At 44.0% G+C, this 25,981-nt stretch overlaps 1 protein-coding gene across 4 annotated transcripts in view; it reads right to left on the reverse strand.

Annotated features, from left to right (window-relative positions):
• Positions 1 to 25,981, reverse strand: part of BMP2K (BMP2 inducible kinase) — a 402,471-nt gene that overhangs the window by 141,244 nt on the left and 235,246 nt on the right. For all 4 annotated transcript variants that reach the window (XM_029600312.1, XM_029600318.1, XM_029600326.1 and 1 more), the window contains exon 8: positions 19,985 to 20,088. In XM_029600312.1, the coding sequence (XP_029456172.1) occupies positions 19,985 to 20,088 (104 nt within the window). The remainder of the gene's footprint in view (positions 1 to 19,984; positions 20,089 to 25,981) is intronic.

Consider the following 25,981-nt stretch of genomic DNA (forward strand, 5'->3'; position numbering starts at 1 on the left):
TGTGAATGAGTGAATTGTATCGCTAAAACTGTTGAGTTTAAAAGCTTGTGGATTTAATTTCATATACTTTATGAAATGTCGCGCCAATGTCGTAATAGCCGTGACACATTTTGTTACATCTGTGGTGAGTTTACTCTGAAAGCACAGAAAAGGAGAATGGCTACACTCATTAAGAAGGCATACGAATTATACTTCGGGTACAAAATTGGTGACCAGGACAGAGCATGGGCTTCTCATATATGTTGCACATCTTGCGCCAGTAGACTGCGAGCTTGTCTGAAAGGTGTGCGACCATCCATGCCGTTTGCCATCCCAATAATATGGCGGGAACAGAAAGATGATATAACTGTCTGTTACTTCTGCATGTCGAATGTGTCAGGATACTCAAAGAACAGGAAGTTTATTGAGTACTCTAACCTTGCATGGGCAATGAGACCAGTGCTGCATGACGACAGTCTTCCTGTTCCAAAACCGCCAGAGGTGTGGACACTTGACGAGGATGAGGAGGTAGGCAATGATGGCGAGCCGTCGCAGATGGAAGCTGCAGCTGATCCTAACTTTGTGCCATCAACATCCAGAGATTCTCATTTAATATCTCAGTCAGAGCTGAACGATCTGGTCAGAGATTTGGCTTTATTGAAGAGTCAGGCAGAGCTGCTTGGGTCAAGGCTGCAAGGATGGAATCTTTTGTCATCCGATATGAAAATTTCAGTATTTTGCAGCTGTCATGAAGATTTGACAAAATATTTCAACCAAGTACACAGTCTGACTTTTTGCTGTGACATCAATGGATTGTTTTGTGCTCTCGGATGTGACCACGACCCAACAGAATGGCGACTGTTTACTGATTCAATCAATCTTAAGTTTGAAGGCTGTTTTGCTGCACAATGGCAATAACTACCCATCAATACCTGTCTGACATGCCGTTCATATGAAAGAAACGTATGAGAACATGCAACTACTGCTGAACCACATTGAGTACTTGAGGTACAACTGGAATTTGTGTGGTGATCTCAAGGTAGCTGCAATTCTACTGGGTCTGCAGCTTGGTTACACCAAGTATTGTTGCTTCCTTTGTAAGTGGGACAGCTGAGCAAGAGATTTGCATTACATCAGAAAAGTCTGGCCTCTCCACAAGAAGTTGGTTCCAGGGCAGAAGAATGTTGCACACATTCCATTGGTGGATCCAAGAAACATATTTCTTCCACCTTTGCACATCAAACTTGGGCTGATGAAAAACTTCATTAAGGCAATGAACAAGCAAAGAAAAGCCTTTGATTATTTGTGGCAAGTGTTTCCACGCATAAGTGACGCCAAGATAAAAGAACATGTTTTCGGCCCAGAAATCCGAGCTGTGTTGAAGGACAGCCACTTTGATGGTCTTCTGCAAGGTACAGAACATGTTGCATGGACAGCCTTTCAAGAATGTCGTTTGCAACTTTCTAGGCAACTATAAGGCAGCAGACTACATCGAACAGGTTGAAAATCTGCTTCAGGCATACAAATTAATGAAGTGCAACATGTCATTGAAAATACATTTTCTTCATTCCCACTTAGACTTCTTCCCAGACAACCTTGGCGCTGTGAGTGACGAACATGGTGAAAGGTTTCATCAAGAGATTGTCAAAATGGAGAAACGGTATCAAGGCAAGTGGAACCCCTCCATGCTGGGTGACTATTGTTGGACTCTCATCCGCGAAGCCTCGGACAGTGATTACAAACGAAAATCTGTGGCAAAACATTTTTAGTTTTGTTTTCTGGTGCTAATATTGCCATTATAGCTTATGCCACTACAGACACGTAACAATGCTTAATTATATCACACTTTTCTGGCAAATGGTACGTGATACAGATATAATAAATGCATATTTGTGTTCAGCTTGTTAAAATCTACTTGTTTCACCGAAGGTTGTTGAGGAAACAAAATGTTCCCAGAAATTTGTTTACCAGTGTTATCAAAGCCACTCCTCTGGCCGAAGAGCGGACCAAATCACAGCCCGCAACTGCCAAAAAGGAAGCTGTTGGTACCATCACTGCTCTGGAATTCACACCAGATTCAGAAACCTCCTGAGAGAGAAGTAAACAAGAGCGAGCCACCAGGGAACAACAGGAAGTTATCTGCAAATTCATTGCCATTGCTTAAGGATAGTCTCAATTCTGCTAACCTGTGCGTTCTTCAAGGCCGATCCCCCTTCTACAGGGATAGTCATCCGCTTGGTAAGGCACACAAGCTCATTCACCTTCGGAAAGTGCAATTTGCTCCCTTGCAGCTGGATCCAGGGGGTACAGTCCTTCCAAGACACGCCCCCCCCCCCCCTTTAAAATTAGCTTCCAGGGCACCCCATTCAAGATCAATTAATTCTTGAATGGCTTCCATAATAGGGAAGAAACAAGAAGCTTTATGCAAAAAAAAATCAAAATGGGATCTTTCTTTGCTTCAGACATGGATTCAGCCCCCAGAAATCCCAGCATCTTCAATGTCAGGGAAATCAGAGCCAGTAACTCATCTCCATGAAAGAAACACAACATAGTTCTATACAACTCCAATCCCGGAGGTATTTCCTCAACTTCCAGAGAGGAAGGAATGGCTTCATCATCCATGCCATCTGGGTCCCTATCGGGGAGATCAGCAGCAGATCTAGGCTTACTCCGATGCTTACCTGCTGCACCAGGCATGCGGGAATCCACAGCCTGCGATCCTGACCTATCAAGATTGGCTGAGGCTGGGGACTGCGCCTGAAGAAAGGACTGCAGACCTAGAAAAAGTTCTACAAAAGAAAAGGTAGAGGGATCAATGCCAAAAACAGGGGCGCATCGCACCTGTGCCCCATGAACTGATTTGTCCCGCTGACAAACCAATTAGGGGAGTCCCAAAATCAGGCAACACCTCTGGCAGCTCTTTTTGCATTCCCACACCAGGCTGGAAAGAACTGAGCTTAATAAAATCAGATGGAGGTAATTCTCCCTGAGCCTCCAAACAGTGCTGAGAAGTTAGAGGGAACGCCAGGCTGGGATGTCCGAATATGACAAACAAATAGGGCAAGGTGCTTAGGCTAATTTGCTATGGGAACCATCAGTTTCTCAATATGCCCTAACAGGCATCTGATAATAGTACGCCCAAAATTTAAGTGTCCAAAAATTAGGCGGTCAACACTGTGCTTTGATAAGCACTCAAATTGAGCTCCCCCAGGATGCTCAAAAAAATGCATGCGTGAATGCACACAACTGGGCGCCCCGGTAGGTGCTCCTATGCGTCCAACTAGACACACAACTTGGATGCACAATCGGGTGCACATGCACAAACCGACGGAACCGAAGAAGACAGTCTTGGACGCACAAAAACACGTGAACACACTGCCGCGGCCTATCACATGGCAAACAAGATGAGCCTAAGAGTGGAGCCTAGCCAAAAACGCTGCTCAACCCGCCAGGCTGCTCATGTCCCCTAAGCTCCCCAAGAGCTGGGAATGACTGTCAGATCGGTGCACCGAGCACGGAGACAGGAAGAAGGAGGAATTCCTACTTAACTCCCCTTTCTCCTCTCTTTTTTTTTTTTTTTAATTACCCTTTATGTGAACTCAGTCCATCCTGGCTGAGAACAAGGTTGGTTTCCAGCTGCGGGGGGAGAGAGCAAGGACTTTTACCACCATGCTCAGCCTCCTGTACCTGCTTGCCTTTCAGCTGTTTTTTGTTTTGTTTTGTTTTTAACACAGCTAAGTCCACGCCAGTTGAAAAACCAGCTACCAGACCAAGGCACTCATCTGAGGAATTCTCAAATGAGGGTGGCACAAGGTATCACTACAGGAGAGCTGGGCAATTAATTCTTCGTCTTTGAAAAATTCCTTTTTTTTTTTTGTTTTTTAAAGCAATCCCCAGTAGGGAGATGCATGTCCACCATCTGCTGGAGCCAGAGAATACTGGCAGGCTGATGTCACTGCAGTGGTATATAAACCGTGTTGTCCGCTTTGCTCCGTCTCCATCAACTGGTAGAGGTGCCTAACTCACTGGTTCTGGATTCACCTGTCTGAATGCTAAGAACATTTATTTTAAGAGAGTACTGATTTGCAATAAACATTCTGGAACAATCTGTGTCTCATTTGTAATCCACACAAATCTGCTGACTTTTTAGGAGGTCGAATACTTTTGCAAGTCACTTTAAATGATTTCTCAAATCATACCTGTTTCTGCACTAATTTTCCTGCATTTTCTGTGGGACATGATTCAAAAGTTATTTATCAGAGAGAGCTGTCTTATTTATGATAGTTGGGAGAAAAGGAAAATATTGTACCCTTGTTATGTAAATCCTGCATATCCTGGACAGTACTTTGTGCCTAGTTTAGGGAAAAATGTTTTGTACTATTGCATTTTTCTTAATCCTACCACCAGAAAGAAGGGAATGAGAAAGAGGGGGTATTTTTTATTTTTTTTTTAATAATCAGTTTAGCACATATACTATAACTATTTTCAATCTCTGTGCCAGAAATAAACACAGTGATGATTCACACAAACCTCTAAGCACAATCATGTTTACCAGCAACATACTAAAACTGTCATTTCTAATACAGCATTACCATTTATATCCCTAGCATAAAATACATTGAATTTTAGGGCTGAAATTCATAGATCAGCAAATTCTGGTTTTGATTTATTCAGTGCCTTGTAAAAAAAAAAAAAAAAAAAAATTTTTAAAGTCTACACATCCTTGTATTTATTTTATCAAATTTCTATACCATTTGTCCAGATTTCCAAGCAGATGAACATTTTATTGTACAAATATACATTTTTCATATTCTATCTAAAAAACAGAAGTCAAAATGCATTCAAGTAGGGAATTTGTTTCACTATTTACACAATCAAATCTACACTTTTGTTGTGAATGAACAATTGTAGATATATTCCAAAAGTAATTAAGAATAAAAAAAACCCCAAAAGGTCTTGATTGCATAAGTCTCCACAGCTGTGATACAATACATACTGGAAGCCCCTTTTGTAGCAAAGTCAGCCATGGGTCTTTTGGGATAAGTATCTACTAAATTTGCATAGCAGGATGGTGCAGTTTTTTTGCCATTCTTGGTAGAAGAACTCAAGCTTCTTCAAGTTGACTGGGGATTGTCTGCGGACTGCAGTCTTCAATTCTTTCCACAGATTTTCAATTGGATTAAAATCTGGACTTTGACTGGGCCACACAAGGACATTCACTTTATTCTTGCTGAGTCACACCTTTGTTGCTTTTGCTTTGTGCCTAGGATCATTGTCCTGCTGAAAAGTGAATTTTTCCCCAGTCTAGGGTCTATGGCAGACCGCAACAGGTTTTTCTCCAAAATCTGCCTCTACTTTGCACCATCCATCTTTTCCACGATCTTCACAAGCCTTCTTTACCCCACTGCTGAAAAGTATACCTACAACATAATACTTCCACTACCAGATTTTACTGTAGGAATGGTGTTAGCAGCATTATGTGCTGTGTTTTTACATCACACATATTGCTTAGCATTGAAACCAAAGTGTTTCACTTTGATATCAGATCACAATACCCTCTCCCACATGCATGTAGTACCCCTAACTCTTTCTTTCCAAGTACTATAAAACACAAATGCCTTTTTTTCAGCAATGGCTACATTCTCTCCATCCTCCCATACAGGCCATGTTTCTAGGATAATCCTGACATTGAACAGTCAACATTTTCCTCAGTCTCAGCCAGAGACCTCTATAAAGTAATTTTAGGCCTCACAGTGACCTTCTGCAGTTTTCCTTAATCCATAGCTACTGACATTGAGGACATCAGGATCACAGCAGTGTCTTTGTGATGCCACACTGTTTCCACTTTACAATGATAGACCTGATATTAGAACATAAGAACATGCCATACTGGGTCAGATCAAGCCCAGCATCCTGTTTCCAACAGTGGCCAATCCAGGGCATAAGAACCTGGCAAGTACCCAAAAACTAAGTCTATTCCATGTTACCATTGCTAGTAATAGCAGTGGCTATTTTCTAAGTCAACTTAATTAATAGCAGGTTATGGACTTCTCCTCCAAGAACTTATCCAATCCTTTTTTAAACATAGCTATACTAACTGCACTAACCACATCCTCTGGCAACAAATTCCAGAGTTTAATTATGCGTTGAGTGAAAAAGAACTTTCTCCAATTAGTTTTAAATGTGCCACATGCTAACTTCATGGTGTGCCCCCTAGTCTTTCTACTTTCCAAAAGCAAATAACTGATTCACATCTACCCGTTCTAGACCTCTCATGATTTTAAACACCTCTATCATATCCCTCCTCAGCCATCTCTTCTCCAAGCTGAAAAGTCCTAACCTCTTTAGTCTTTCCTCATAGGGGAGCTGTTCTATTCCCCTTATTTTGGTCGTTCTTCCCTGTACCTTCTCCATCGCAATTATATCTTTTTTTAGATGCGGTGACCAGAATTGTACACAGTATTCAAGGTACGGTCTCACCATGGAGCGATACAGAGGCATTATGACATTTTCCGTTTTATTCACCATTCCCTTTCTAATTCCCAACATTCTGTTTGCTTTTTTGACTGCCGCAGCACACTGAACCAACGATTTCAATGTGCTATCCTCTATGACGCCTAGATCTCTTTCTTGGGTAGTAGCACCTAATATGGAACCTATTATGGAACCTATATGGAACCTATATTAGGTTATTTTTCCCTATATGCATCACCTTGCACTTATCCACATTAGATTTCATCTGCCATTTTGATGCCCAATTTTCCAGTCTCACAAGGTCTTCCTGCAATTTATCAAAATCTGCTTGTGATTTAACTACTCTGAACAATTTTGTATCATCCGCAAATTTGATTACCTCACTCGTCGTTATTTCTTTCCAGATCATTTATAAATATACAAGCCGTTAAGCCCGTTAAAACGGGCTACATCCCTCTGTCTCTCACCTCCCCCTCTTTCTCTCTCCCCTCACTCTTCACCACCCCCTCCCTCACCCACTCCTCCCCACCCTCCCTCTCCTATCACTCACTCCCTCCCCCCTCTCTCCCTCCCTCTCACTCCCTCAGTCCCACTCACTCTCACTCAGTCCCCACTCCCTCCGTCCTCTCCCTCAGTCCCACTCCCTCCCTCAGTCCCTCCCCCTCACTCAATCCCTCCCTCTCACTCAATCCCTCCCTCTCACTCAATCCCTCCCTCTCACTCAATCCCTCCCACTCACTCTCCCTCAGTCCCACTCACTCTCCCTCAGTCCCACTCACTCTCCCTCAGTCCCACTCACTCTCCCTCAGTCCCACTCCCTCCCTCAGTCCCCCCCTCTCCCTCTCACTCAGTCCCACTCCCTCCCCCTCACTCAGTCCCTCCCCCTCACTCAGTCCCTCCCCCTCACTCAGTCCCTCCCCCTCACTCAATCCCTCCCCCTCACTCAATCCCTCCCCCTCACTCAATCCCTCCCTCTCACTCAGTCACTCCCTCTCACTCAGTCACTCCCTCTCACTCAGTCACTCCCTCCCACTCTCTCTCTCCGTCCCTCCCTCCCACTCAGTCCGTCCCTCCCTCTCTCTCTCTTCTCCCTCCCTACCGCCCGCTACCGCCGTCGCCACCGCCGCCGCCCGCTGCCGCCACTGGACGCCGCCATTTTTTTTTCTTTCTGAAGCTGCCTCAGAGCGACGTGCTCGCCCGCACATGCGCGGTAGAGCTGGTCTCTACTGCGCATTTGCGGGCCGTCGGTCACAGGCCATTTATAAGGTAGATTGAAAAGTAAGGGTCCCGATACAGATCCCTGAGGCACTCCACTGTCCATTCCCTTCCACTGAGAAAATTGTCCATTTAATCCTACTCTGTTTCCTGTCTTTTAGCCAGTTTGTAATCCACGAAAGGACATCGCCACCTATCCCATGACTTTTTACTTTTCCTAGTAGCCTCTCATGAGGAACTTTTTCAAATGCCTTCTGAAAATCCAAGTACACTACATCTACTGGTTCACCTTTATCCACATGTTTATTAACTTCTTCAAAAAAAGTGAAGATTTGTGAGACAAGACTTGCCTTGGGTAGACCATGCTGACTTTATCCCATTAAACCATGTCTTTCTATATGTTCTGTGATTTTGATGTTTAGAACACTTTCCACTATTTTTCCTGGCACTGAAGTCAGGCTAACCGGTCTGTAGTTTCCCGGATCGCCCCTGGAGCCCTTTTTAAATATTGGAGTTACATTAGCTATCCTCCAGTCTTCAGGTACAATGGATGATTTTAATGATAGGTTACAAATTTTTACTAATAGGTCTGAAATTTCATTTTTTAGTTCCTTCAGAACTCTGGGGTGTATACCATCCAGTACAGGCGATTTACTACTCTTCAGTTTGTCAATCAGGTTTACCACATCTTCTAGGTTCACCGTGATTTGGCTCAGTCCATCTGAATCATTACCCATGAAAACCTTCTCCAGTACGGGTACCTCCCCAACATCCTCTTTAGTAAACATTGAAACAAAGAAATCATTTAATCTTTCTACCCCAAGGGATATCAAACACTGAAATTTTCTTATAGCCTTCCTTTAATCCAGTGGCTCTCAACCTGTAGGTACAGAGAAGGGCTACCAAAATGATAAGGGGAATGGAACAGCTCCCCTATGAGGAAAGACTAAAGAGGTTAGGACTTTTCAGCTTGGAGAAGAGACGGCTGAGGGGGGATATGATAGAGCATAATTTGTTTAAAATTGTGAGAAGTCTAGAATGGGTAGATGTGAATCGGTTATTTACTCTTTCGGATAGTAGAAAGACTAGGGGGCACTCCATGAAGTTAGCATGGGGCACATTTAAAACTAATCGGAGAAAGTTCTTTTTTACTCAGCGCACAATTAAACTCTGGAATTTGTTGCCAGAGGATGTGGTTAGTGCAGTTAGTATAGCGGTGTTTAAAAAAGGATTGGATAAGTTCTTGGAGGAGAAGTCCATTACCTGCTATTAAGTTCACTTAGAGAATAGCCACTGCCATTGGAATAGACAGTTTTTGGGTACTTGCCAGGTTCTTATGACCTGGATTGGCCACTGTTGGAAACAGGATGCTGGGGGCTTGATGGACCCTTGGTCTGACCCAATATGGCATTTTCTTATGTTCTTAACCTTTTTTCTGTGGGGACACACCTGACAGTTGGTTCTCACATGCGTGACACACTGAACACATGACCACATGAATCCATAGGAACCCCCCTGACCCACAATTATGGATGTAAAGCAGAATGATGACATTCCCTGTACGACTCACCTTACAAAAAAGATATTCTGGTTTTAGTGGCATCTCAGTAACAGCAACACAAACTCCTACTACCAGGCTCAATAGCCCTACTTATGAAAAGACAGCAGTTTTATCACCAATGCATGTCCTCTTGAGAAAATACAACAAATAAGACTGATACAAACGCTTACTTGTTAGTAAAATACCTCACCTCGGTCACATACACAGAACCGACCTAACATACTCCCAGGATCTGCAGTAATGCACATAAACTAATCTGCACACAATTATACCTGTATTATGGAATGCGCTCAAACAGTAACAACCCTACCTATGAAAAGGCAACACTACAAATATTAAATCAGGCCCTAAACACCAATACACTTCCTATTAGGAAAACAGAACTAGCCAAGCAGCTATAGATCCCAACACAGAAATAATTGTATAACTATACTAATAAGCACAATAAATGTTTCACAACTGTGAACAGAATATACAATTAAAAACTCATAAAAATTAAAATTCTCCAAACACCAATAAAATATTTCAAAACAGCAGACATCACATAATATTCAGTAATTAAAATGGCAGTCAATCAAGAAAAATAAACTTAAAAAGCCACTTTTACTAACTCCCTCCATCAGCTCTCCTACTCCTCTTCCATGCAGACCAGTAGCACACACCAGAAGCAGTAGTGGCTGAAGCTCTGTACTCATGGTCCTCTTCCTTAGGACCCACGACCAGCCTCTCTGTCTCTCATACACACACACCAGTCACACCCCCATGACCAGTTTCTGTCTTTCACACATCAATCATCTCTCAACCAGTCTCTCTCTTACACACACACCAGTCACGTTTCCTTAACAGTTTCTCTCTCTCATGCACAAACAGGCTTCCACTTCCATGTGGGAACCAGATGTATCTTGGCCAAAAGAGGGCTATGAGAATCATGTTGACCCCAGGTCCTCTATGAGCTTCGAGAGTCTTTGCTACTAGAGGGTACAGATACAGCAGTCCTCTATCTCAATCTAAGACAACGTTTGACATTCGAGGCTAGTTTGTCAAATGCCCACTGCCTGAAACAGTAGAGTGGGACCTTCCTGTTCCAAGAGTACATGAACAGATCCACCACATGTGTGCCCCAGCAGTGGGAAATCTGATTCTCTACTGGTTAAGGCACCACTCAAGGGATTGCAAGGTTTGACTCAGACTGTTCACTAGAACATTTTCCATTCCCGCCAGGTATGTGGCCCTAAGCAACATCCTCTGAGAGATGACCTAGTCCCACAGCTGAACAGCCTCCCAATACAGGAGATACAAGCCGGTACCTCCCCTTGCTCATTGATGTATTACAATGCCACTTGGCTATCCATCTGAACAAGGATAATTTTGTTGGATAACCAATCTCTGAAAGCCTTTAGAGAATATCGGATTGCCTGGGGCTCCAGAAAGATTATTTGGTGTAACTTCTCCTGAGCAGACAGCAAGCTGGGTGCAGAGTCGATCTGAGCTCTGATTGGATACATCTGTTGTGAGGTCTTTTTGAATCAGAGAATTTTGGAAGGGGATTTCTTTGATCAGACTGGAATTATCCCGTCACTAGTAAAGTAAGTCCCTGAGTGGTTGTGTGATCTGGATGTTGCCCCATAGGACTTGAGTGGCCTGTAGCCACAGACCTCATGTCCACTGGGCTCTTCTCATGTGACACAGAAGTGACATATACTATTGAGGCCATGAGACCCAACAGCCTCACCATGTACCATGCTGATGTCTGCAGTCTCATCTGAATCTTTTCTGCTGTGGACATCAGGCTTTTGCGGAATAAAGGCCTTTGCATGAGTCATGTCTAGCAGAACTCCAATAAATGTCAATTGAGGTGAGGGGGTCAGATAAGATATGGAGTAGCTGACAATGAACCCTGGCAATTCTACCCAAATGGCCAAATGCATAGATTCCTCAGTTCCTGCCTGAGATGTGCTCTTGGCCGGCCAATTGTTCAGACAGGGATACACATACACCTCTAGTTTCAATAAGTGCGCTGCCATCATGGCTATTTTGTTAAGATATGTGGGGTAGACACTAGCCAAAAAGGCAGAATGCAATACTGGAGTCTATTGTCTCCCACGACGAATCTGATATATCTCTTGTAATTGGGGAAAATCTCTATATATGTGTAAGCATCCTTTAGATTGAGTGTGCATAGCCAGTACCTTTTTTGAAAAAAAGGTATTAATATGCCCAGGGAAACCATATTGAACTTTTCCTTTTTGATGAAATTGTTTAAGGCCCTTAGATCTAGGATGGGAATCAGGTAATACTTGTGAGTAAAATCCCTGCTCTTTCTGCCTTGGTGGCACAGGCTTAGCCTCTCTGGCCATTAAGAAGGAGAGCTCCTTTAAACAGTTCCTGATGCAACAAGCACTCCAACTGGGGTCCAAAGGTCAATTTGGCAGGAGATCCCTAAGATTTAATCTGTACCTTTTCTGATGATGCTGAGGACCCAGACGTCCGAGGTTGCGCTGGGCTACTGCATAACGTAAAACTGTAGCCTCCCCAGAACCAGATGTTCCTCTGGCATGGGTACTGGGATCCTGGCTATGTTTTCTGTGATCTAGTCAAAACTCCATCCCAGGTGTAGGCTGGGTTGCAGTTTATATCCAGGATGGATATAAGGTGTCTGCTGTGAAAGAAATGCCTCCTCTGCCCTGGCTCAGATATCTCCTGGAGGAGAAGCCCGGGTCTCGAGTTCCAGCAGAAAGCTGCTGGAGGGTTGCACAGTGATCTTGGATCTTTGCAACCGCATTCTTATTCTACCTCCAAAGAAATTCTGTCCTGTGCATGGCATGTTGGCAAGTCATTCCTGCACTTCTGGGTGGAGATTCAAAGCCTGCAGTCAGGTGAGTCTGCGGACCCCTATCCCTATTGGCAGAGACTCTATGCCATTTCAAAAACATCAAAAATTGAATGGACCAAGTGTTTTCCACACTCTAACCCTTTGTCCACCAGTGACTGGAGGGTATCTTGCTATTTCTGAGGAAGCTGCTTGGCCACCACCTACACCTACTTCAGTACATCCCACCTGTACTGGCCCATGAAGAACTGGAAGGAGGCTATATCGGCACTGAGCTTACCTCCCTGAAACACTTTTCTCCCAATAGTATCCATGGTCCTAAAATCTCTCTCCAGGGGCACAGAGAAGTGGATTCTAAATCTTGGGCCTTTTTGAGAGCAGATTCGACTACCACAGATTTGCATGGTAACTGTCACTTGTCCAATCTGGGAGGCTTTTAGACAAGATAGACTGTGTCCATTTTTCTATTGATGGCAGCCACAGAGAGGGGGTTCTCCCACATCATCATCTGTACCTCCTGAAGGATTTCATGGACTGGGACTGCCACACTCTTCTTAGAGGTCTCCTCAAACTGGAGGATATCTTCTGTCTGTAACAAATGGAATGGCTTTGGCCATTTTTCTCACAAATCCTGAAGAGAGATCTTAGGCAGGGACTTCTTTCTCTCTGGGGTCTAAAAATTATTCATATGCATGTTTAAACAATAAGGGTTTTAGGTGCTTCTTAAAGATGTTGAAAGATTCCTCCATTTCCCAGGCCCTTAACTTTTGGGAATGTGGGGAAATCCAGCCACAATGGTAACAATTAACCAGTCGTAATTCAGTCCAAGGCAGCAGTAACAAAGGCCATGTCCATCCCCATAAATCTAGGGGGATTCTCTTGTTAAGAGTCTCACCTATGCTGATGCATTAAAGCTGGTGAGGCCCTGGATGCTTATTTAGAAAAAAAACTCATTTAATCACTTACAGCAGAAATTGCTTAAGGCTGGACATGAGACAAAGTGGGCTAAAGAGCAACAAACCATTTACTCATAGGAATATAACCAGATATTATAAGAATGTTTACTTCTAAAAGACAGATTGCATAAATAAGGTATAGCTTGTAAACCGTTGTGATGGAGAAACCAAAAAACGGTATATAAAACTCGTTAAATAAATAAATAAATAATAATGCTGCATTTCTGACCAAACAGATAAATGATGCAGTCCCACATTCCGGCGAAATAAGGGTATCTTGAAATATAATGGATAATCACGACAGAGTATAACTAACATTTCATTGTTTATTCTTTGTGCCTGTCCATGACAACCCCTTCGCCAATAATACAATTATTCCGCTAGCTAGCCAGGTTAGAGACCTTGGGGCCACCCTTGACTCTAGAATGAATTTCAAAAAGTTCATTAACGCTACAACTAAAGAATGCTTCTTTAAGCTACAGGTCCTGAAGAAGCTAAGACCGCTCTTACACTTCCAGGATTTCCGTTCAGTGCTGCAAGCCATACTGTTTTCAAAGATTGACTATTGCAACGCTCTACTACTCGGTCTTCCCGCCTCCTCTACTAAACCTCTACAGATGCTGCAAAACGCAGCGGCCAGGATCCTTACAAACACACGTCGTAAGGACCGCATCACACCTATTCTAAAAATCCTTCATTGGCTACCCATCCATTATAGAATACTATTCAAGACTCTCACCATCATCCACAAATCTGTATACCAGCAATCCACACTCCAACTCTCTATCCCTCTCGAACTACATACTTCCGCAAGACCGATCAGATCCGCCTACAAAGGTTCTCTCAAGGCCCCCCCTAACAAATCCTCAGTCCTCAACTCCATTCATAAGCGAGCACTTTCGACAGCGGGTCCGCTCCATTGGAATTCGCTTCCCCCGGATATACGCCAGGAACAATGCCATCTCTCCTTCAGAAAGAAACTAAAAATCTGGCTGTTCACTCAAGCTTACAGTTGAAGGAACATTTTATCAAACATATTGTCTCTCACCCTTGACCGCCTCCCTACTCCCCCCCCCCCATCCCTGCCCTCCCATCTCCCCCCCTGCTTACCCCTCCATGCTTCCCCCGTCCACAAGATTTATGAATAATTGTGAATAATTACCTAAGATTAACCCACAGCCGAGCTTAATCTAGCTGATTTTGTATCGCTGTCTTTTGTTTTCACTGTTTTCAATGACTATTTTAGCACTCTTCAGTTGATATAGTTTTAAAATATCTTTCCTGTCCTCCAGCTCCCATGTTTTTCGCTCCCTGTTTGATGTAACTTCTTACCTTCTATATAGTTAATTGGTTTCCCCGGTTCTATTGTAAACCGGTACGATAAGACCGCATCTTGAGTATTGGTATAGTAAAAGAATTTAAATAAATAAATAAAATAAAATGTATAGCTTAAAGCAGAAGAAAAAGAAAAAGTGTGTGAATTATTACTGCTTATGATAAGACTGTTTCCTTATTTTTGGGTGGGCATTTTTCCAGTACATGTTGACAAAAAAAAAAAAAAAAAGGAAATACTTTAACTACAGTGAGTTGGCTGGAGTGTGTCTTTTTTTCAATCTAATTCTGGGGCAAATACTGGAATATTTATCAAAAATCCCACAGTTCGTAATGGACATTTTCCTACCACAAACACCGTCCTTAAAGCTGCTAACACTTTTCTTGCCAAATTTCTTACAGAAAATCTTAAAAAAAAAAAAGTACTGAAATGTGCTGCTTGGGGGCTGCTGAGGCAGTCAGGTAACTTTGAAGAAAAGAGATATTAAGAATTTAAGAAAAACTACAATGAGATACAGCCCACATCTACGATGGTATTCTGACGAATTCCCACACGTGCTCAGTAAAGGAAAAGCTCTAAGAACTTAGGGGCTGATGTAATAAAACCAACACTAAAATTGAAGTTAAATTTTAGCATAGATTTTATTTAATGCTGGAGTTATAAAATATGGTCCCCGAGGGATGCGGTAAGCTAATGACATACAAATAGACCAAAAATGCATGATTTTATGACTCAAGGCCTATTTGCATGCAATCTGCACAAAAAAAAAAAAAAAAGATTCCCCAGACCTCCACCACTTCCTCTCACAAAAATAAAGTCTAGTCTGGTGGTCCTCCCTGTCCCCCTCTGTCCCTGTTTTACAGGTCTGGCTCACCTTTTAAAACAAAGTTGGCTGGCAAATCAAGGGTCAATTCCAGCCCCCTCCAGCTCCCAGTACAAAATTGAATTGGCAGCTGGGAAGTTGCTGGCACAATTTCATTTTCTACCAGAAGTTGGAAGGAGGCCCAACCCTGAACCTGGTGGCTGACTTCATTTTAAAAGGTGGAAGCGGCTGGGTTTGACTCCGGATCTGAGAGATGTGGGGGAGGACAGCTTGCCAGGCCGGCCAGGGAACATTTTAATGCCTGCCTCTCAGCAGGCGTTAAATTCCCTGCAGTAGTAGGAATCATGCTAGGCACCCACCCCACTAGTGCACTTCCTTGCATTGCAGTGTAATAGGTAATTAGGATATTACCCTGCAATTTGCATGCACCCAAGCTAAGCTTGCTGTAGGTTTTTTAGGCGCTATAGTCCTTAATACATACCTGGACAAGATTAACGCCAAAAAACCCATGCTAAAACAGGCATGGTTGCTTACCTGTAACAGGTGTTCTCTGATGGACAGAGGATGTCAGTCCTCACACATGGGTAACTCCATCTGACAGAGAGCAGCACGGAACTTTCAAAGATTGTAGTCTTTATTATGCTCTACCAAGCATGTGCAGCTGTAGTCACCTTCCTGCTTTCCAGGCAGAATCCCTCAGACCATGATAAAGCTAAGAAATGGAGAAAACATCTCCCAGGGGAGGCAGGAAGGAATCCTGAGTACTGACATCTATCAGAGAATACCTTTTAGAGGTAAGCAACAGTGCTTTTTCCGAGGATAAGCTGGATGGCAGCCCTGACCAATGGGTGATTTCTATGGGAAAGTCCCATACTGCTAAAGACATCACCTGAGTGATTTGCAGTATAAACCACTCTTTTTCCTCCTTTACTCTGTTAAAGCATAATTTTTTTTGAGGCAGCCAGAATCATAACAGGCTTTAGGAGGAAAAGGTGTTGGATTCTACACCTCAGAGAGACCCATGTGATAGACAAAGTGAAAAAAAAAAACTGTTGCACAGCAATAGCCCCCGCCAAAGGCAGAGGAGTGATGTGAACTGGTGGCAAGAACTCAACTTTTCTGCACAAAAACCAACACAGTCAGAGCTCCTGCACAGCGAGCCCAGACATGCCCCATTAGGCCTAAGTCCTCCTGAGCAAAGGAAAGGGTACAAATCACTAACCAACAGAACAAGAGCTCTTAGTCCAAGACCACATAGGTTTCTGTGTTGTCAAAGAGCCAAATAGGCAATCTGAACTAGAAAGCTCTCTGGAAAGAAAACTGTGTACAAGCATCTGACCAAACAAGAATAGATTATTTATACGTATCTATGCCCGATGTTTGGCTGCAAGGAACAATGCACATAGAACCCAAGTACTTTTTTTGACGACATAGAAAAAGGTACCAGGGTCTGTGGCAGACCCCACCTGATGAATGACTACAACAAAAGACCTGACCCACCAGGTCAAATGGAATTGAAAAAAAAAAAAAAAGAGTGCTGAGGCATGAAAGAGCTACTTCCCAGTGGGAGCACCATGCCGAGACCCCACACACAGCAGTGAGCTTCGACGGAAGCTCACCCAATCTAAGCACTCCTTACATTGGGTGGGCATATCTTCCCACCCAGCAAGATAAACCCAGGTGAAAGAAAGGGAAGCACATTGGCCAACCAACTGACCCATTAAAAAAAACCAAAGGCATTTCAACCAGGATTCTGACCAAAAGCAGGGAAAGGATTATGTATATTTCCTAGAAGCCATAAGTCAAGACCACTCTCTTTCCACCATGGCTTCTCCCTTGACATTCCAACTGGAAGTCAGAAGCAAAGAAATACGAAGAGGCAGACCCCAGGGCTGCAGGTACAAAGAGACAGCCTCTAAGCTGTAAAATTAGACAATTATACAAATTTATAGCCCGCTGATCCACAGATCTCAGTAGGTGATATCCCAACCATACTAATCCCCTCCAGTCAGGGAGCTTTGACAGAGTTTGACTCAGCCATAGGTCCAACTTCCTCTCAGTAGATATGGCAATGTAGTCAAATAAACTCAGTACCAACCCTAGGTTCTAGTCAAGGGTGAGAACATTCTAAGGAAGAAGTCCAGAAGTCGATCTGCTGAGACGCGGAAACAGAATGCTGCAAGAGCCAGGACCTGTGGAAAACTGGACTTCTCTGATTGCAAAATCCCAAGGGTCCCAGGATCAGGTTCAATATAACCAGCAGAACAGACTGTTCACCTATTTGCATGGACAAGGATCACCTTTGTCAGCCAAAGAATGTTCACATTGTCAGTTACACATATCACCCTCTACTGAAAGAGATAATTCCTAACCAACTGCAATTTGGGTGCAGCCTCTTATATGAGATCCCTAACCCTAGGATGCATGCAGCCATGGACAGAGTATGTTGTGCCAGAGAATCTCTGCATAACTCAGGTACCCAGACAACATGGCTTTCTTATCTGAATGCATAGATGCTGCTTATGATGCAGAGGAGATGAAATCATTCCATCAGTGGTTAGAGTACCACTCAAGCGCAAAGCTGATTGGCAAGAGTGGTTGCATATATGCTGTACTTCCATTTAAAGTTGGAGGCACCAGACCGTGATACCAACTGTCACAAGATAGCACATAGAAGAGAGCACAGAGTGATGATGGCACCTCTGCATTTAACCTCAGCCCTTTGACTACAGTGCCTTGTACCTGTGCAGCAGTGCTCCAACTTATTGTTGGTGGCACATATGTGCCTGATGTTGCAGTACCAGCCCTGTTTCTGCATTGACCATGGCGTGAACCATCAACTATGCTGTGTACTAAGAAGCTGACTGTTGTGCAGTGTGTGATAGCATCGATCCCATCGGCATTTGGTGCCACACATTATCCCATAGTGCCAAAATAGCACTATGGATAGCACCCAGTAGCGCCACCTGTCAATGACACCTAATGGCATCCAGCAGCACTTGCTGGCCTTTCTGGACGGTCCAATGTTGTTGCAAAGCACCCACAGCACACAGGTCAATGGTGTTCAACACTGTCGATACCCCTTATGCCACTTATCGTGTTCGATGGTGAAAATGGCATCCGCCCCAACATTAATGGCGCTGACATACATGGTGCCGATAGCCATAATAGTGTCTGTCAGCACCTACGGCACTCAGTGGCTTTGATGCTCACTGGTGCCCATGGCGCCAACAGTGCCCTATTGCCTCAATAGCACCTGCGATGCTTCATTGCCTCGATGATGCTCTATGGTATCAGCAGTGATCTCAGTGTTTGAAGTCAATGGCGCCCATGGCATCAATTTCAGCCTGTGACATTTGACGGTGCCCGCAACACTCATCAGCATTGATGGCATGCCTCTGCAACCAACAGTACCCACAGGCCCATGGCATTCGATGCTGATGGTACCCATGGCATCTATGGTTCACCATGGTGCTCGATGTCTATGGCGCCCATGGCTTTTGATGACGATGGCACCTTTGACACTTGATGTCCTTGGTTATCAATGGCACCCAGAGCACTTGCTGGTATCCTTGGCACAGAGTGGCCCTAGCACTCCTGAGCTCCACTCCCAGTGTTTGACCACCAGTGCTCTGGCACATGGATATGCATGGGTGACCGATGTTAGGTATGGTACCAACAGTGCAGCAGCAGAGCCAATTGCCTAGGTTCATGCTCACCCTTTTCTTCTAAGGAGATTGCTCTGCTAGAACAAACTGATAGGCAGGAGGGGAGACTGTCATTCACGGCACCAGAGGAGAAGATTCACTTGGGCCCATGGAGACTAGTCCCCAAGAGTGTGGGGAGGATGAGCTGTCCTCCCTATGGGAATGTTCCTGTCCTTGATTCCTTCAATGTCTGCGCTTCTGTCGATACTCAGTGGTCGGATGAGCTTCATAGGACTCCTGCCTGGCTGGGAACGCAGGCCAGTCCCCAGGCTAGAGGTCCCCTCTGACCGCACATGGTCTGCAGCCCGCAGGTCCCACGAGGTCCCAACAAAGGCAAAAAACACACAAACTGAAGGAGAGGACAACATGAACAACCTGCATGCGTAGCATTATTTATTAAGGAAAGAAGAAAACTGCCAGGCTGCACTGTGCACTAGGCCCACCAAGGGTCCAACAGAGAAACCTTGAAAAAGGAAAAAAAAAATCAAAACACACTACTGAAAGGTACATAAGGGAAAACAAAAAAAAACCTCACAGGGACTTGCTAGAAAAACAGCTTCTATAACTATAGAACTTTCGCTGCAGTGCTGAGGGAGATGGCAAAGAACAGTGTCTTACGGGCTATGTGGGAAAAAGAGACTGAGGGGCTCTGCCTGGGAGGTGACTACAGCTGTGCATTCTCAGTAGAGCATGCTGAAAGCTCTAGAATCTTTGAAATCTAAGTTCTGTGCCAGGCATTGTCAGATGATTTTACCCATGTGTGAAGACTGGCATCTTGGGTTGCTCATGGAGAACGATAAAAAAAAACCAAAAACAGCCATAGGTTTAGTGGGGATGATTACATCAACCCTTTAGAAAGGTTCATCGGTGCCGCTGGATGACATCACCCACATGTCATGCTAATTCAGCTGTGCTTGTTCAGAGAATAAGTATTTTAAAAGTGTCCATATTTAGGCTACATTATGCCAACTCAAGATGCAAATACAGTTGGTAAAATAAATTAGGATTGAATAAAGTACTTTTAGGACATTTCATGAATGTTCCTTTAGGCAACTTAATGTGAAAACAGTTCAACATAAAATATGCACTAACAGAACACTACTTACAAATATATTGGATACTGGGCAATCTTTTTTGGCAAGCTGAAAGGCAAAGTAGGACACTTGAAAAATATCAGGTCTTCGTTCTTGATCAGGTTCAAGCATGTACCCTAGAAAAGTGGACACAGCAACAAAGATATTAAATCTAATTGTGGATAAAATTGTGTGCAACATCCATTCAAAACTTTTATCCTATGATTTAATTGAGAAATCAAAACGAGAATCTTGTTGTAACACTTAACTACAAAGTCATACTTAACATATGAATCAGCTGCAGGTAATAAGTCATTAAATGAAAATGTTAAGAGCCTTTGGAAAATATTCCACCAGATACTGGACCTCTTCTTGGGCTATCAAAATAAAAAAACATGTAGAGAAGACAGTAATATTTTCAAAGCCCACTATTTTCTGCAGCAACTTATGTGCAGATTCTATAGAAATGGAAGATTCAGCAGCACATCTGCATACATCAGCAAGATATTTAAGTTGCACAAAAAGCTAATTAAATCACATCTTAAATATTTTCCACTGAAAAAATTCTATAGCCTCCTTTGTGTATGTCCGGATACTTTTGTTCATATCTTTTAATGTACTTTATGAAATAAGAAAAGCATTTGCTTTCTGTTTGATCTATAACACTGAAGTCACAGATGATGGTTGACTAGTAAATAGATGAAGGAACTGAGAACTTAAGCACAATGGTGACCAGAGTAGCAGGGCTGGAAGGAGCCCCAATGTCCCACTAGCCAAGAAATGACAGGATCACTGGACTGCCTCTGGAGCCCTTTTCAAAAATGGTGTTATGCTGGCTACCTTCTAGTCCTCAGTACAGTGGCAAATTTTAATGATAGGTTAAACGTTACCAGTAACAGTTCTGCAATTTCATATATGAGTTCTTTCAGAACTCTGGTGTAAATATCATCAAGCTGAGATACCGAAAGAGGGAAGCAGTTGCATCTGGCTGCTTCCAGCCGGCAGAGTCAGTGGCCCAAAGAACAGAAAAGGCCAGGCAGGGCCATCTGCAGAGCTCATCCTGCAAAAAGCCAGAAAAATAGAAGAGGAGGAGAAGCTTGGCCTTCATGAGTGAGGGAGGGAGGGGGTCAGACTCCAATGGCTAATGCCCAAAGATAATTGGGGGAGGGGATGATTAATGCCCTTTCCCAAATCTTCTCATCTCCTCCCGTGCTAGTTCAACAACTGTTGCAGCAACTGAAAATTCAAAAGATTCTGCAGTCTCCTGAAGCCCTCACGTTGATTTTCAAGGTAATGGGAATCCCATGAAGAAAGAGGGTGTGAGGCACAGGAGGGTCCGTCAGCATGTAAGGGCTTCAGGATGTCCCATGATGCTTTTTACATTTCTAGGTGCTGCTGCTCCTATTGCTGTGGCCTTAGTGCCACTAGAGGAATCAAGCAACACTAACGGCAGCCCCAGATGAAGGCATGTGCAGCCTTTAGGCAGAGTTTTATTTATAAGGCAATAATGTGAAATGTTTTAATGCTTAATGCTGTCTTTATATGATGTTTATGTAATTTTATATATGTTGTCACCCACATAGCTCAGCAGGTTTGCTAAAGGCGGGCTATAAAATCTTTGAAATAAATAAGGCATGGCAGAAGTGAAGACACTCCGGCACCAATAAAAATTTAGCACCGAACACATGCATTATAGATTGTATATATTATTATTATTATTATTATTATTAATAGATTTTTCTATACCGGGGTACGTAAGTAACATCACCTCGGTTTACATTCAAACAGTAATTCAGCATTGCGCTTTACAATATAACATAGTAACTGAACGAATACAATACAATATATAACTTTGTATTAATAGAATATAAGCAATATATGAGAGACTGTGGAAATTAGGAAGAGTAGTTGAGGATTCAATTCATTATATGACAGAGAGGCTTCCCCTTCCTCCTCCACAACAATCTCAGGCATCTGGAAATAAATTCCCAAGAATGGAAAGAGATTTATTTTAAGCTTATTTGTTTTAATTACTGTGTGGTGTTTGATGTGTCTGATGTTTTAAATATTTTATTAGCATTTGGAAAATTATGGATTTTCTATTCGACAATTCTTTTGAAATATTTATTCTTTTTATGAGTATGGTTTTACTATAATGATTGATGTGTTATATTTCTCAATCTTGTTTGATGTTTTATAAGGAATGGTAAAATTTACGTTTTTCCATTATTGCACTGCATAGAGACTGGCTTGTAGCGGTTTCCTGTTGTCTGCACATTTCAGTTTATACTTTATGGTTACTCTATTCTGTATTAGAATAGAGTACCTGTTCTGTTTGTGTGACCAAAGTGACGGAGTCTGCTAGTGTGTAGCGTCTGCAAGGATCTATTGCAATATAGTTTGTTGTGTTTTCCACATAGAAGATGTATTGTTCCAGAACCAGTGTAATACTGCAGTGCTGTCTTTTCCTAGGTAGGGTTGTTGCTGTTTCAATTCTGGGCATTAGTGCTGCTTAGGTATAACAAATACTACACAAGATCTTAGTATCATTTTTGCAGGGCATTTGTTTTGGTCTTACTAAGATGACACCAGAATTTGAAAATTTATTTTGTATGGTGAGTTGTAAGGAGACAAATCCAAGGTCTGTTATAGGGGAAATTTCTATGGATGTGAAGTGGGTTACAGAACTGGAGGAGCAATTTATATTGAAATTCTGTCTCTACATGCATAGACTCCAGATTTCATTCTCATGTCCATACTGAAGTGGCTAAATGAGGATATCAGATAATGGAGAAATTACTTACCTGATAATTTCTTTTTCCTTAGTGTAGACAAATGGACTCAGGACCAATGGGTATTGAGCTCTTCTGCTAGCAGATGGGAGACTGAGTCAGATTTCAAAGCTGACGTCACTCTACATATACCCGTGCAGGAAGCTTAGCTCTTCAGTATTCTCTTCAAAAAGCCATTGTGGATATATGTTTGCTTAAATAACTTGATTAAACTTGATTAAACTCAAAACCGGTTCAAATGATTTTCAAACTGGAGACCGCCAGTGCACTCAATCAATCAACGCAGACACCAGACAAACTGTGGGTGTCTTGAAAGTAGGGGTAGGCCATGGCTTACCCGTATTAGCTTGTATTAGCTTAGTCTCGAGGTTTGTTATCCAAGGTTCTCGTTTTCTGGGTAAGTAAGTAATTTCGCCATTTCCTAGCGTGTAGTCAGATGGACTAAGGACCAATGGGATGTACAAAAGCTACTCCAGAACAGGGTGGGAGGCTGCCCGTGGCCCTCTTAATACTGCCTTTGCGAAAGCTGTGTCCTTCCTGGCCTGAACATCCAGGTGGTAGAACCTGGAAAAGGTGTGTATGGAGCACCACGTCGCCGCCCGGCAGATCTCGGCGGGCAACAGCAGCTTGGTTTCCGCCAAGGAGACTGCCTGGGCCCTTGTAGAATGAGCTTTAACCTGTAGAGGTAAGGGCTTTCCTGCCTCTATTTAGGCTGCCTTGATTATTTCTTTGATCCTGCGGGCTATGGTCGCCCACGATGCCGCTTCCCCTTGTTTCTTCCCGCTGTGAAGAACGAACAGGTGATCCGTTTTGCGCACAGGTTCAGATCTTTTTAAGTATCGGACTAGGATTCTGCCGACATTCAGATGGCAAAGGAAGCGTGAGTCTTCAGAGTCCTTATACTCATCTGGAGATGGTAGCAATATGGTTTGGTTCATGTGAAACTGGGAAACCACTTTCGGTAAGAAGGAGGGGACAATACACAGCTGTATGGTGCCAGGCGTGAACCTAAGGAATGGTTCCCAACAGGATAGCGCCTGAAGTTCGGAGATGCGACAAGCTGAACATATTGCCACCAAGAATGCCGTCTTTAAGGTTAAGAAGCATAGTGACAGACCACGTGTCAGTATGAAGGAATCTCCTGCTAGGAAGTCTAATACTAGATTGAGGTTCCATAGAGGCACCGGCCACTTTAGGTGTTTAACCCCTTTCAGGAAGCAGGACACATCTGGATGAGTTGATAGTCTCGTACCATCAACTTCGGTTCTGAAGCAGACCAGTGTTGCAACTTGGACCTTGAGGGAGTTGAGTGACAACCCATTCTTCATCCCGTCCTGCAGGAACTCCAGGATCATGGGAATTCTGGCTGTCTGCGGGTAGATGCCACGGTCTTCATAGCAGGCTTCGAATACTCTCCAGATTCGTATGTAAGACAGGGATGTGGAGAACTTGCACACTCGAAGCAGGGTGTCAATCACGGTCTTTGAGTAACCACGCCTTTCTTCAGGCTAGTCCTCTCAAGGGCCATACCATAAGAGAGAATCAAGATGGATCTTCGTGGAAGATCGGGCCCTGCTGGGAGAAGATCCCTGTGTGGAGGTAGGCACAGAGGGTTCCCTGCAAGTAGTCTTCACATGTATGCGTACCATGGTCGTCTTGGCCAGTCCGGGGCGACTAGTAGAACTAGCCCCCTGTGATGCTCTATCTTGCGGATGACCCTGCCCAGTAGTGGCCAGGGTGGGAAGGTGTACAGGAAGTCTTCCTCTGGCCAGTTCTGGATGAGAGCGTCGATTCCCTGGGATTGTAGTTCTCGTCTGTGGCTGAAGAACCTGAGAACTTGAGCATTGAGATGGGTTGCCAGTAAATCCATGGCTGGGAGACCCCAGTGATTTACTATCAGTTGGAAGGCTATATTCGACAGCATCCATTCCCCCGGATCTAGGCTCTCTCGGCTGAGGGAGTCCGCTGAGACGTTGTCTTTTCCCGTGATGTGGGAGGCCAAGATCCCTTGCAGGTTTATCTCCGCCAATGCCATGAGAGGATCTATCTCCAGAGACACCTGCTGGCTCTTGGTTCTTCCCTGGCGGTTGATGTAGGCAACTGTTGGCGCGTTGTCAGACATTACTCTGACTTGCACCGGAGTCTGTGGATGAATTGCAGGCATGCTAGTCTGACTGCTCGAGCTTCTAGGCAGTTTATGTTCCATTCCGCCTGGGCCGTCAGATCCTGACAATGTGCTCCCCACCCTTGCAGGCGCACATCCTTGGGGATAGGTTTACTCCTCTGCTTAGGTGATCTTCCTGTAGCCACCATTGGAGCTGATCCCGAACCTCTGCTGGTAGCTGGAGGTGAATTGAGTAGTTCTGGGACAGTGGGTTCCATCGTAACAGTAGGGAGGCGCTGGAGCGGTTGCATATGGGCCCTTGCCCACAGAACGGCTTCCAGGGTTGATACCACGAGGCCAAGGACTTGAAAGTAGTCCCATACCTTGGGACATGCATTGGTTATCAATCTTCGCAATTGTCTCATCAGTTTCCTTCTCCTTGTGGGGGTGGGTGGGGGGAGGAAGTCCTTGTTCTGCTTGGTGTCGAACCGGGCCCCCAGGTACTCTAGTGACTGAGAGGGCTGTAGACAGCTCTTGGCCGTGTTCACGACCCACCCGAGCTCTGGTGGTCACCTGTCGACTCTCCTCCGGAGACTTTGCCCTGATCAGCCAATCATCCGAGTAAGGATGTACCAGGATCCCTTCTTTCCTCAGTGTTGCTGCCACGACCATCATTTTGGTGAAGGTTCTGGAGGTGGTTGCTAGGCCGAAGGGTAGCACCCGGAACTGGTAATTTTGACCCAGTATCATAAAGCACAGGAAGCGCTGGTGATCCTGATGGACTGGGATGTGAAGATAGGCTTCGGAAAGATCCAGGGAGGTTAAGAATTCTCCCGGTTGCACTGCCATTATAATGGAACGTAGGGTTTCCATGCAGAAGTGCGGTACCCTCAGATAACTGTTGACATTCTTGAGGTCCAAGATGGGCCAGAATAATCCTTCCTTCTTGGGGACGATAAAATAGATGGAATAGTGGCCAGAATTTTGTTGGGGCGTGGACACCGGGGTTATTACCTTCAGACTGAGTACTCTTGCTAGTGTGGTTTCTACTGCCAGTCTCTTGGAGTGGGAGTGGGAGTGGCAGGGAGATCTCATAAATTTGCCTCATGGGATGCTGTGGAATTCCAGAGAGTA

The sequence above is a fragment of the Rhinatrema bivittatum genome, chromosome 1 (genome assembly GCF_901001135.1).
Source record: "Rhinatrema bivittatum chromosome 1, aRhiBiv1.1, whole genome shotgun sequence".
In the NCBI taxonomy this organism is placed as follows: domain Eukaryota; kingdom Metazoa; phylum Chordata; class Amphibia; order Gymnophiona; family Rhinatrematidae; genus Rhinatrema; species Rhinatrema bivittatum.